General features: G+C 27.0%; 1 protein-coding gene across 4 annotated transcripts in view; it reads left to right on the top strand.

The window, feature by feature from the left end:
* Positions 1-14,555, top strand: part of LOC132924069 (uncharacterized) — a 34,865-nt gene extending 20,310 nt beyond the window's left edge. For 2 of the 4 annotated variants that reach the window (XM_060988149.1, XM_060988150.1), the window contains 4 exons: positions 9,177-10,356; positions 10,508-10,735; positions 10,797-10,976; positions 11,234-14,555. In XM_060988149.1, the coding sequence (XP_060844132.1) occupies positions 9,193-10,356; positions 10,508-10,735; positions 10,797-10,976; positions 11,234-11,860 (2,199 nt within the window). In that variant the 5' untranslated portion in view covers positions 9,177-9,192 and the 3' untranslated portion in view covers positions 11,861-14,555. Of the gene's footprint in view, positions 1-4,522; positions 5,202-7,688; positions 7,722-9,176; positions 10,357-10,507; positions 10,736-10,796; positions 10,977-11,233 lie in introns of those variants that run through there. The other 2 variants (XM_060988148.1, XM_060988151.1) reach the window with 2 other exon arrangements.
* The last annotated feature ends 518 nt before the right edge of the window (positions 14,556-15,073 follow it).

Here is a 15,073-nt window from a genome sequence, read left to right as displayed (position 1 = left end):
TTTTTTCCAAAACTGTCGATAAAAAGTTATTTTATGGATGGATAAAAATTCTTGAAAGTTTAATAAAAGATCCTACTTAAGTTATTTTTATATCTATATAAAAATTAGTTTTAAAATTCTATCTATTAGTATTATGAATCTATTTATACTATATATACATATATGATTTTGCTGCAGTAACTTAAAATTTAATAACAATAATATCATACAGTATAAGTATATTTTATTATTAAACTAATTAAATAGGTACTTATAATATAATAAATGCATTTTTTTCGGAAACAATTAAATTAAATTAATATATCATAATACTAAAAGTTAAATAAAAATTACTTTAATAACTATATCAAAAAACATAGTAGGATATGGTCTCCGCTCAGAATCATTTTTCGTACCTATACAATGACATATCATATATCATTGAATTTAAATTTAACACACCCATAATAGTAACCTATTCGCCCCTAATGTATAGTAGAGCTGAACTTAATTGCCCACCTTTTTTTAGTTTTTTTGATGCGCACTGCCAAGCACAAAATATACTTTGGCCAAATCAATATTTTATGATCGCAATTCTAGAGTATAATGAAGGTACGATACGTCAGTAAAAATTCAAATTTTATAAGTAATCAAATTTTCTAATTATTTAGTTATAATTTAGAATAAGTAATAACACTAATAACATACGGTAGTTACTAGTTAAACATAATAAGTTAATTCTTAATACACACTTGATATTAATAATTGGCCAATTGGGCGACTGGAGTTGGACGTAGTTCTAAAACAGTTTAATTATAATATTCATTGTATAAATATGTGTATATAGATTAACGTGCCTGCAATATAGTTACTACTTAATAGCTAGAATTGTATACTTAAATATATTATGCAAAGTATACTGACATATTGTATTACTATTTACTAGTATATTGTATAGGTACTTACGATTTGATATACAATTCTTTTAGTCTGAAAGTAATATGTATATACTTATTGACTTACTTGTGGTCTGTGGTGAATAGTAAACTGAACGCAATCATAATGATAGTATTAAAATTAAATTTAAAATTATACTCTTCTTCGCTATCATAAGTCCAGTTTGCGTTGTGTGTTCCTCATGATTTCCCTAAATGACACGTGCCCTCCGCCGCTGAGTTCGACCTACCGACCTAACCGGACGAATAGATGAACGTACGTATCGTACGGCCAGTATTTTGTTAGTGCCTAATACACGTGTGTATTGTATTATTATTTATTAACACAAACGTGTAGGTAATATTTATTTATATACAAATATATATATATCATTCACGTGTATATAATATACATAAACATATATGTAGTGGTATAATATAGTAGTAAGTTGATGTACCCCCTCTTCATACCACTCGTGGAACGGTATAGTATACATAGAAACTACGACGCGGAGCAACGACCCGAGAAGAAAAAGGATCGACACGATCTATAACATACAATAATAATAATAATAATCTATATACAAACGAGGTAAAAAATATATATATTTGTCCGTTGAGAACTGCACGACGATCCTGTAGTCGAATCGTATAATTTATAATATAAGATGTAAGGTATACAACTGCAACCAATTCCCGTATGACGATACTCGCCTGGTTTATATTATATTCTTCGAAGTCAATTTTCGAGCTTGAATAATATTATGTGACACATTTCTTATGAATTTGAATAAACGGTATAACATAAATTATACGCACAATGTACTCTTTTAAGACCACATTTAGTTGGGTATACGTAAGTACATTGTACATTGTATATACATTGTTATTGGTGTCATATTATTATCATTGTTCATCTCGGAGGCCTCGTAGGTATTTGAGTCCGATACTCAGATTTATATCAGTTGTCTTTTAATAATTTCTATGCGAAACGCATAATTTGAAACGAAAATAATTTAACATTTAAAAATAATTTGTTAACACTCTCCATGAAGCTTAAAATATACGTATCAAGTTGACTTTTTGATTTAAAATAATATGTATAGTTTTTAAATATTACTTTTTTTTTACTTGTTACCTATGTTTTTATTTTCAAAATAATTTCATATAGTATCGTACTTTAAAAGCAAGAAACAAGTTTAGCTTGGGTGGGTGATGTAATCATCAAAGTATTTATAATTCATTTTTTTCTTAGCTGGTTATTATTATTCTTTTTATATTTTTAAAGCCTATATAGTATAGGTATATATAAACATACATACAGAGTGTATAACAGAAATATCTGACGAATATAAATTAACCAACTACCTTTGTAATAATTTATGTTTGTATCAATATGCAATTTTTTTTAAAATAATCAATTAGTAATTATCATATAATTATAATAGACATCTAAATCAAAACTATAAATTTAAAAATTGATAGTAATAAAAGACATAGTCTTTTCAGATTACATCTGTCAGTTCTTTCTATTACACTCATTGCTACATTTAATATATTATATAGATTACAATAGATAATTTTTATGTGATTTTGACAATCAGGCAACATCAAAATTACTATAAACTTTTATGGATAAAAAATTATGTATTATTATCATAAAATTTGATAACCTTCCGTGTGTTTTTTAGTTATTTGACGTCCATACCTCAACCCAAGTCATTTCATTTTCATTTTCCATTTCGAATTATATGATTGCGAATACATATTTATTTTACAAATAATTAATATAAATAAAAAATTTTATATTTTATAGCTATAAATATTAATGAAATCTTTAAGAACTAAAATAAATAATTAATTTACAGAAATTCATTGTAAGTGTAACCCCCTCTTAAACTCGACCAGGAGAAAATTACATAATCATGCAAATCAAAACAATTTTAAAAGAATATTTTAATTCCATTAGGTTTTGAATGTTTTTTTTAACGTTTTTAAATAAACTGCTATCGAAAAAAACTGAATTTTTTAAACTGGTTGAGTTTTATTCACCAGAGATGATGAACATGTTGCATAAGACGAATTATACAAATGTAAAGAAAACATTTTCCAGCAATAATTTAAATATAAAGATTACATTTGATGCCCTTTTACTTAGCTACAAAAATATTTATTCAAGTATAAAAATGTTTAAATCGTGTACATTATTAGATGTATTTATTTCCGACCACTGACAATCTTCATAACAAATATGCTCTAATCTAAAAAGATTTAAAAAATGTAGGCAACTGCGTGACACGATGTCAGGAGTGTATTATACTTTTTTATGGTTAAAATGTATTAAAGTATATTTTATTAAAATACATTAAAAAAGTATGAGTGATCGAATGGTCATTGATGGTTACTACATAAGCCGTTTAATTTTTTGACTCCAATGCTATTTATCTAAAAGCATTAACATAACATATATATAGTCACCAATAAAACTTAAATATGAAATGTATTAATTCTAAATTATTCAAATTCGTTTTCGTAATTCCATGTGTTTGTTTCTAACCATAGTTGATTTTATCGACACAATAAGGTACTCAAGGTTATTCTCGTTCATCAGAAATATAGGATCTTATTGAAAAAAAAATGGAAATAGTTGTTAGTTTAGAAATTTCTAACAATTGAACTTGCTAGACCTAGAAATATCCCTGCGACCTTAATTTATGCGGCTCATAGTAAATAATAGACAGTAGTTTCATGTTACATTAGTACCTACTACCTTTAGACGTAGGTACATTAGGTAAATAAAAAATATACTAATTTTCTATTATAACATGGACACCTAGTTTTAGTAGTAGTTAGTAGTAATATTGTTGTCAGTGCCGGATTCTGCAGATATTAGCCATTAGGCAAGATTCACTTTAAAGCCTACAGGCCACTGTATAATATTGTTCAGTATATTATTTATGACCGACATAATATCTAGATAAATATAATTTAATTTAATTTTAGGGTATATTTTTATATTGGTTTATTATATTATAATTTATTTGATTTCGTTTTAATTAGTTTGTATTATAATATACATATTATTTCTTGTTTATAAAAAAATATGTATAATAATTTATATATACATCTACACGTAACAGTCAACGTCCAATGCCAACAAAGGGAGATAATAATATTATTGTTATTTATCACCCAATTATTAGGTACTTAATATCCAATACATTTTTATGTTTACAATTTTGTACCAATTTGTCTTGTGTGCATTTCCATTGTATCGTCTTCCTTCAACTCGCCGTGGCCATGCTCTTATTATTTGTTGTACAATATTGTAATATTATCATGCCACAATACGCGTAATTCTGTCGAAGCCGTCGCCGCCGTTGTTGCGATGACGTAGTCCGTATGGCACGCGGGTCGCGGGTGGAGGTACAGTATTATTATTATTCACGGTTTCTGTGCGGCCGTGTACGTCAGTGCGTGCGTACATGCGCCCTATGTGTGCGTGTGCGTACGTACGTGCGTGCGTTTGCGTGTGTGCGTTGGCCCCGGCGACAATTATTATTATTATTATTCGTACCGCCGCCGCCGCCGCCACTACAGCCGCCGAGATTATCAGCCGTCGTCGTGGTGTGCGTGCGTGAGAGCGTGTGCCCGTTGTGTGTAGTTCGTGAACGGGTGTTGTAAAGCGGCGAAGGGGGAAATAATCGAAAGAAAAAATAAACTGACAACAGCGACGACGACGGCGGCGACGAACCAGTATTTGTTACTACACACGATAATCGTCATTTCGTCCGCCGTCGACTTTTTTATTATTTTCTAGTACGTTTATTATTATTACTATTATATTATTCGTCGTCCGGCGGCCCTTGAAGTACAATATATCGCTGCCGAGCGATTAGATTATTATTATTATTCATTTTTATCTTTTATTATTACTATTATTACTATTCGCTTTTTCCGTCGCGATAAATACCGTAAGGCCGTCGCCGTCGTCCGTAGTGTGACGTCCAACGCGCGCCAGTGTGCTCTGTTACGCCGTCGGCGGCCGTCGTCGTCGTGGTCGTCGTCGTCGTCGTCGTAGTCTTCTTCTTCCTCCTCCTCATCATCCTCAACAACACACGCAGCAGCGCCCTTTGGACGTTTCGGTCGTCGCTCGCCGTTTTTTGCGTCACTCGTTTGCCGATCGCGCAAGCCCGCTCACCCGTGTTGCCGCCACCGTTTGAAAATGTCCCGGGAAAACGTTTGACTTTCCGCTATTAAAGGAGAATCCGTTTCGCCAGCGTTCAGGTAACATTCCTATTTTATATTCGTCGTTGACTGTACACGTTTGTTTAGCGACAGTAACTGTTTTTATTTTTTATTTTAATTCTGCCAATCGTTTGAATTATGACTGTCAATTTGCCACAGAATTCGTATTCCGTTTTTTTTTTATCGGTGATCAGTCGATAACATGCATGCCATGCATAACATTTTCTTTTCAAATGTCATGATTATATATATATTAAGTACAGGAACCATCTAAACAATTAAATAATATGATTATTTCAATGATTTTACATTTAAACATTTGACACTGAAGTAATTTACTTTTACTTTTTAATTGTTTAACAGATTCTATATTATTGGATATTTTTTGTTGGAAACTATAAGCTTTTATCAAACATAATATCTTTATCCGATGCATTTCAGTTTTAATAATTTTTAAAATTAATAGTTAACATTTACAAGTCACTCAGTTTTAAAGAAGGTGCAAAAACTTAAAGCAATTGAAATAACAGTTGAAGGAAGCATAAGATAAAACTTGTATGGAAATGTTAATTTTTAATATGAATCACTATACTTTAAGCGGTTAAAGCTTATACATACTTCATTAAAACATTTTAAATAATTTATTAGTTTTAAATGCTCAGTTACCTGTATTATATTATACTTATCATTTAATTCTATTATAATACCTATTATAATGTTCATATTAATAGAAACAATTTTAATTGTACAATTAAAAGTATCCGTAGATAAAAATTAAGAAGATGTCAGTGTACTGTTGGTTTTCTCTCTGGCTTAAGCGCAATATAAGTGTAACACATTCAAACAAAATTAATTTTTTTTATGTTTCAAGTAATCTTAGTATTATAGCCAATTACAAAAATCGAGAAAGAAACTATAGAAAATATTATTGACGGTATAACATTTCAATTTGTCTTAGTATTGTCTTAAAACAAATAATTATAAAATATAAAATCTGTATGACAAATCTTCAAAAATCAATTTTGTAATATATGATTTTACTTTAACATTATTTGAAATATGAAGAATGATTTTGCCTCGGATTTTGTATAAATGTGTTTTGTATATATTTTGCATGGGTTTAAAAAAGATAACAAATATTAATCTGAAATCTTCTTAAACTAGTAACATCTTACTTAAGGAAAATAAAATATTTGAGCTGCAAATGGCAGACTGTGTCATTAATATTGGCAATATCTTTTTGAAGATTTTCATCATTAAAAAAATTATAATAATAAACATAAAATAATTATATTGTAATTAATTTTAAATTTTATTCTAACTAAAAAACAATTTAATAAATCTGATTGTAAAATATCCATAAACGGTCATACCTATGTTTTTTTTTTCAAAAGTTTTGTGTTGATCTCATTAGATGAATTTTCATAAAGTCCATTTATAAATCTATCAAAAACAGTAGGTAAAAAACATGCTAAATATCAATATATATTTTTACATATTTTCTGCATGCTCTTCTCATTCATTTTTACTAAGTACAAGTTTAAAATTGTGTAAATTCCATGACAAAAATCTAGTTTTACTAAAACATTCAATGTTTGACAGTTTAGTTTATGGATCTCATGTAGTTTTCAACTTGAAACAATGGTTAAATCATAATTTGGTAAAGTAATAATGATCCAAAAATATTCTTTTAAAAATGGAATTGGTATAAACAATTTAATTTAAGATAAATTTTAATGATACCTAAGCATTTCTTAATTTTTATGTTTTTCCAAATATATATAATATATATTATTATAACAGTATTTATAACCTTACTGTTAATTTATAGTTTATTCATTATTTATTGCCCTTTATTTGTAGGATTTATAAAGTATAGAATTATCATATTGATAGGATTTAAGTTGTTCCTATGCTTCATCTGAAGCTGAATCACTGCTGATGGTGGTGTTTGCTTGTTAAGACGAGAAAAAGGTTATATTCTGACAACATCCTGAAGTGGTACTATGTGACGTTTGTGCTATATGACACTGATCACTGGTGACTTGTACTGTAGATGTAAGTTTTGCTTACTAGAACTGTTCTTTGTCTAATAAAATGAGAATGAACTAGGAATAAAGTCTATACTTTATTGCAACTATTTGTAATGCAAAGATATCTAGTATCTTCTGATGCTCTCTATATTTTAATATCTTTTGTTTAAAATTTTTTTAAAGCTTGGATGGTGGCTGAGTGAGTTTTATGATTGTGCCTTCTATCAGCTCTTCAAGTGGCGTTATTGCACATATATCTTTTAAATATTCAACAATGTTTCAGTCCAAGTTAAAAGGTGAAACGTCTCTTAGTGACTAAACAAGTACAGTTGTAGAACATGGTGACAAGGATAAACTCTTCTGAAATAAAATTATTGTTAACATGATAACCAGTAGCTTGGCAGTTAAAACTGTTTGTAATATAATATGATTATGAACATTTACTTAAAGTATTTATTAATTTGAAAACTATTTTAAGGTTTTATAGTCTAGTGTGAAAAATTACAGAACCCTCAAATCATTTTTAGTGAGTATCTGAATATTTTAGTAGTTATTCAGAAATATTTCATTAATATAAGTTGTATAAATTGTCCTTATTCTTTATATTGTGCTCCAACTATCTAATTAATATGTTTGTTAATGCTTGGTATATAAGTAAGTTCTATTAAAATTATACAAAATAGACAGTGTTGCTAACACTGCTTGGGATCAATATTTTTTATAAATTTTTTTAATTTAATTAATATTATTTGTAGGGATTTGAGACTTTTGTTTCTATACCCTATATACAATTAAATTTTCAAAATATTTAGATTCATTCTGTTCTTGTGCAGTACTTTTGAGTCAACTTATAAGTTAATAAGAGCTAGTAATATTATACTTTTTAATTTATAGGTAATAAATGCTATTTGTTTTTAGAAATGATTAGTCCTACTTATTGCAGAGATTATTAATGAGGAATAAATTATTAATAATATAGTCAGTATATTATAAAATATCCTTAAAAATAAAATCTGACAGACCATTTCTGATAAGAATTGTTTTTTGTATTTAATGATTTATATTATTCATTGACAAAGTAGGTAAACTCGAAACTACTTAACAGTAATTTAGCATTTATAAAATTAAATTTTCATTATCTCACTTATATATTTATTTATTGAAGTGTTAAAATACAAATATTTTAATTAAAATTTAATGCAAATATTTAAAACAAATCCAAATTGTATTTTATGAATACTAAATATAACAATGAAAATGTTGATAAGCATAACAGAAATTCTTTTTCTTACTAAAATTCATTAACTATCTCTACAAATGTAGATTTGAATTTTATATTTAAATTCAATATTTAGGTATTTCAAGTTGTTTTTGATATAAAATTGAACAGTTGACTTACCACTTATCAGCACTATTTTAATATAATAATTAATGAATCAATGTCAATGAGTATTTTCAATCGCACTACTCTTTATATTGCTAAAAGTAGTGGTCTGCTCTTTTATCAAGGGCGAATCTAGTATATATTTACAGTCGAGTCACTTTATAAGAAAAATTATATAATTTAGATTTAGCCCCCCACAAAAAAAACAATATGATAAAAATTTATGTTTTTAATATTATTTTTTTCTAACAGAGGTGGGATTTGCCTGCAGTGTCCCCCCCCCTACATCTGCTTTTGTCTTTTATTTAATAACAGCATTTTAGTTAGTCTTTAAATAACCTTATGATTTGTTCACAAAGTACCTAATAATTGTTAAAAAGTTTTAGCCGTTTTAGTCAATCATGGTACACATTTGAAAATTTGTTTTTACAAATAAAATTATCGGTTAAAAACAAAAAGTTATATTAAGAAATTATTATTTTTATATAAATGAATGATTAAAATTATTATTCAACTAATGGTTTCAAAAAATTGTTAGTGTTTATTTTTTTAAATATTTAGAAATTATTTTTAAACAATTTTTTTTTTTGTTTGCAGGTATTTAACTATAGCGATGGAATTTTTAATAACAAATGAATCTGATGAAGTGTCTATATTATCACAAACTGATGAACCCACCAACACCTTACCTCATAATGATGAAATTAAGGATATAATTGTTGCAAACATTAATAAAGATAATAAAGAAATATCTACTGAATCAAAAACTTTATCTGACTGTCTAGTAGATGCCTCAAAATCATTATCAGATTCAGAATGTAGAGTTCAAAATATGTTATTTGATATGAAATCTGAAGAATTGAGTACAAGTTCTGATGAAAAAACCAGCATAGATTGCAATATAAAACCTTACAATAGTGATATAAAAAATGTATGTATGTTTATGCCCTCATCAAATTCAACTTATATCTCCTCTAATGAAACTCAAGTTCTTTCAAGTACAAATGAATCAATTTATTCAGATATAAATAATATTTTTACTACTAATAAAAAACGAGGATTTTCAATTGAAGAAATCAGTAAAGATGAAACTTCTCAAAATAGCCAAAGCATGTCAACATATTCAAATGATTATACCTGCTTTTTAAGCGAGCAAACAGATGCTACAAGCAATTTAACACCTTTCAAACGAAGTAATAGCTATTATTTTGATTCTCCTGTAAAAAAGTTATGTATTAATAAACTACCTATTGATGATAAAACAAATGAAGCGCTTGATAGCATTAACCTGTATTCAAATAAAAATGAAAATAAAATATTCAGTGGATTTACTAGCATTCAGAATGACTTAGAAGTGGATTGTATACAAGATCGTTATGATGGAAGTGACTCTGGATTTGGATCAGAATTAGCAGAAGATAAGAACACTGGCAGCTTAGATGTAGCAGTTTCGACATCAAATATATCATACAAAACTGATTTTACATTAAACCAAGAATCTAGTTTTGAAGATTTACAAAGAACTTCAAATGAATTTTTGTCAGCAATGGAAGTGTTGAAGCCAAAATTCTCTGACTCTATTCTAGATACAGCACCATTAGACATTAGAAATAATTATGGAAATGTTAAAGGCATTTTAAAACGCAATAAACCTGTCAATTATGGTGTTCTAACATCTGATGTTACAACGGTGAAGAAACGAAAAAATATAAATTTTGCAAATGTAACAGTCTTTTATTTTCCTCGAGTTCAAGGATTTACATGCGTTCCATCTCAGGTAGTAATTTTAAATTGTATTTATAATTGTCAAGTTGTAATGTTTTAATAAATATAATTTTTTTAAGCTATTAAATTCTTATTAAGTTTTAAATTTGTTTAGTATTTATAATATTTATAAAATATGTATCAAACAAATTAATTTATTTTAGGGTGGTTCTACTCTTGGCATGACAAGAGTTCATAGCGCTTCACGAGTTTTTTCTTTACCTGAATATATAGCAGAACAGAGAAGAATACGTCGAAACTTAATTCAAATAAGTCAATCCGAGGTTTCTGGTACAAATAGTGATGACAGTGATAGCGATGTAGGAGCAGCAGATGTTTATTCTGAATCTGACGCTGATGTAGACTCAGATAGCAATGGAAGTTTTTTACAAGTAAGTTAATTTTATTATGTATAATTCACTAAAATAATAATTTTTTATTTTATAAATATAGCCTGTACCTACACGACAAAGACGTGCTCTATTGAAGGCAGCTGGTGTTGAAAAAATTGATTCATCTGAAAAGGATGACTGTAAGAGCATAAGACTATCCAGGGAATTTTGCGGGTGTTTATGCCGTGGTTTTTGTGACCCAGATACATGCGCATGTTTTCAAGCAGGCATAACATGTCAAGTAAGTACATAAAAATATATCTTTCTAAAAATAGTATTATTGTTATCACTAAATCAATCAAAAATTGAAATATTGTATTAAGAAATTCAGCCACACATTTTCTACCTGTATTTTAGGTTTGGTCAGAGTATTTTAAATAGTGATGGACTGATCATTAAAGCACGGGAGAAATAAATTGGCTATTTTGATATGTTATATTTTAATTTAAATACTAAAAATTAATTCTTAGGTAATTTGTTTAATATTTTGTGTCTTAGGTTGACAGAATGAATTTCCCATGTGGATGCACAGTAGATGGCTGTGGAAATTCTGTTGGTCGTATAGAATTCAATCCAACAAGAGTTCGAAAACATTTCATTCACACCATAATGAGACTTGAAATCAAAAAGAGAGAAGCACAAGAAGAAGAGCACTGTAATAAGTTAGCTATGACATCACCACTTATATCCAATTTTTCCTATCATGATTCCAGACACATACAACCGTATTATCAACCACAGCACTACGAACACAATTTAAATGATTATAATTATCAATCATTTTTGCCTGTTTATGATAGTAATAACCACATTGCCCCAGAAAGTAGTACACAGAACGATTATCAGCTTAATAATTCGCATAATTTATATGAACCATACCAGCCATTCTCATCTGCGTTTGTGCCTTTGTCACCAGATAGACCTAGAGGATTGTCTATTATAGACAATAAACCTGAAACGTTCACAGATTTATTGCAACCATACAGTTTACCGAGTATTGAAAGTACTGATTCGCTTGGTATTCCAAATATTCCAAGTACATTAGTTTCGGATAGTTTCAATTTAGAAACTGAAAATTTAGGGGAAATCATTAAAAATACAATGGTTGAAAGTGTCAATTCTTAAAATTCCATTTACTGACAACTTGTTAATAAACAAATGTTTTTTTTAGTTGAATTTTTTTATTTGTTACTTTAATTAATAATTTTTAACTTGGTTATCTTAATAATAGTTATAGCTATACTCTGTCTAGTATAAAAATAACCTCAGGTGGCAATCGATTTTCTTATGGCTCTGGAAGACCTCATTCCTCAATTAAATCGATTTTTGTTTTCAATGATCTGCTGTAAATTGGCAAAAAGGTTGAAATAAAATGATTACACCCATTTCCGCTGTTGTGCTCAAAAGCCAGCCATTGGAAATTACTGTTATATGAGACAGAATTAAGTTTGCCAATAAATCTAATAGATTTTATGATATATTTTATCAAATAACTTGTGGTTGGTGATTTTAGTAAACTTTAAATACAATTTGCGTATAACCAGACATAAGCATTTTTCATTAAATGGTTAAATATTCAAAAACTTGTTAAGTTTTGATGGAATTTTTAAAATGTTTTTTTTATAGAATTGTCTGCAATTCATTTTTGATATTATGGTTTGTATAAATACATAAAAATAGAAATTAGCATATTTTGTTTTACTCAAATTTTATATCTAATTATATTATCAATAAAGAAAAAAATAATAATTTTAGTACTTAAAACGACTTAACTAAATATTTCTGGAATATATTATGAGATCTCTTATTGATACCTGTATTATTTATATTGTGTTCCATGATTAGGAAATATTTTCATTTGAAATTAATTTATATAATCTTACATCATTTGAAGTCCGAAATAATTAAAAATTGATTATTATGATTTTTAGGTTTTCTATTGTATTATTATTTTTGTCTTTTAATCTATTTATTTATTATTAATTAAGAGGTGTAAGGGAAAAGGCACAAAAAGCTAAATAGAGTTGTTCTTTATATTGGAGTATCTATATTCTTGAATATCTATAATTATCTATTTTATAGCTACTTATGTATTTAAAGCAATTGCATTATTTTTATTAAATCTACGAAATGTAATAGTATTATTTTTATTTAGTTGAATTAATAACTATTTAAAGCAATTTTAAAATGCTAAAATAGTAAAAATTATCTTAATGTTACCCAAAACCAAATTCATTATTGGTTCAATTTAATAGTATTTTATTTTAGCCTTTTTTTTTTCTAATTTTGTTTTATTGTAATTTATGTAAATACATTTGTTTCTTTGGTTAATTTTTACCAATGTTCTGTTAACTGTATTTCTGTTTTAATGAATTGCTTTTAGTTTTTTACAATTTATTGTATCAAAGGATTATTAAACTAATTTAAAGGTGTGCTAAATCGAAATTTATTGGCTTTCCTGTGTCACATTGTGGAAACTTATTATATATATAATATACTAATTATATAGTACAATGTGAATAAGTCACATATACATTTTTATATTAATATAAAACAGGCGATGGATCCTTTGTGCAATGTGTTAAGATTTGACTATATAATGGTGTCTAAGAATACACAAGTGTTTCCTAGTAAAAATTTTCAGTTTGCATAGGATTATTATGTCTAACTGTTTTATTGTAATTATAATAATGATTATTAATAATTTTATTATTTTAAATATTTGTATAGTAATTATTATTTTGACTTTGAGATTATTTTCTTTAACAGTTTTTTTTTTTAACATTGTTTTAATTAATACATAATCTTGATATCATAAAATTGACATGATAATGTGACCCATGGTAAAAGTTAATTTACTAAAATCACCCTTGTTAAGTGTTAAGCATTTTATTAATGTACATTACAAAAAGTCCTAATTACACTAAATTATTTGAAACCAAAATAATTTTCATTTTGTAATATTTACACCTAAAGCACCTTTAAATAAGAGAATCAAATTAATATTAATGTTAAGTCAAGCTTTTTATAGTTTAGTAAATCGTTTTAGTAGGTTGTCAATTATTGCGATTAGTGTATCAGTGCTGTAATAATGTAAGTGTGTTTGCTAATAAAATTAATTTAAATTATCAATATTCATATACTGTAATAATTATTATTAAGTGTTTTTTGTTTTTTTAATCCTTAAGTGATTTAATATTTTTGTCTAATCCAACATAATATATGGGATTTACAATGATGCTTTTGTATTGAGTACTATTAGAGTTGTAAGTGTATTGTAGACATTGGACGTGTTTTCGAGATGATCTAACCAGGTATAAATATATGTATATATATATATATATATGCACAAGTGCATATTATAGTATAATAAAATATATAATGTTCATATAGTTCATTTATATTTACAAATCGCATTACAAAATAAATACTATTATTATTGAATAAAATCCTACTTAATTTCGAAAGCACGGCATTGTATTCAATATTGCAAAACGTCCTAAGTTCAATACTTTTGAATTTAATTTCAGTGTCATTAAAAAATAAAGATCAGCAGATAAACTAAATACTTATTCATTTTAATAGCAATAAGTAGATTTTAAATTAAGATTGCGCACATTCTCAATACTTATTTGTCATACAAATGACAGAAAAATAACCTTGCTAGATTGTGACCGACCACTACCCTTGAATTCTTAAACGGTTTCACAAATATATGAATATTATGTTATTGTCAAACATGTTGTAATGACTTCTATCTAATATTTTCTATATTGTTTTTGTTTTAAAATGTATAATTAAAAACTATTGTAATACCATATTTTTATTTATTGTCTATTTTCCTTAATAATATTTTGTCATTTTATCTTCCTGTAAATACTATTGTTTTTTTTTCTATTAGAAATCCATTTTATGGGATGGCATAAATGTACTCAAAATTAATGATAAGTTAAACCTATTCTGTCAAAATATTTATGATAAAATATTATTTACATTTTAATATAATCAGATTGAAAAGCACAATGATATTAGTGGATAAGCAGCTTATATATACATGTTCGGAATACTCAATACATGTATTAATCAATTTAAATGCTTATATAGTATACTTGAATGATCTCACATGTTAAGTGTTAATTATATTATTTGTTTATTTTTATGAAATCATGAAAATCGATAACAAACTAAATTATTTTTAATTCAACTGTTACTGTTCACATTTTGAATACATACATTATTATCAATGGTATAGTGGAGGGTATACGGCGTATACCCAAAACGCTAAAATTCTTAAATGCGTATAGGAAAGAAAATAAAACAAATTCGCGGGTATACGGT

This window comes from Rhopalosiphum padi, chromosome 3 (genome assembly GCF_020882245.1).
Source record: "Rhopalosiphum padi isolate XX-2018 chromosome 3, ASM2088224v1, whole genome shotgun sequence".
Classification (NCBI taxonomy): domain Eukaryota; kingdom Metazoa; phylum Arthropoda; class Insecta; order Hemiptera; family Aphididae; genus Rhopalosiphum; species Rhopalosiphum padi.
Note: the sequence above shows the minus strand (reverse complement) of the source record. Positions and strands in the feature narration are given on the sequence as shown.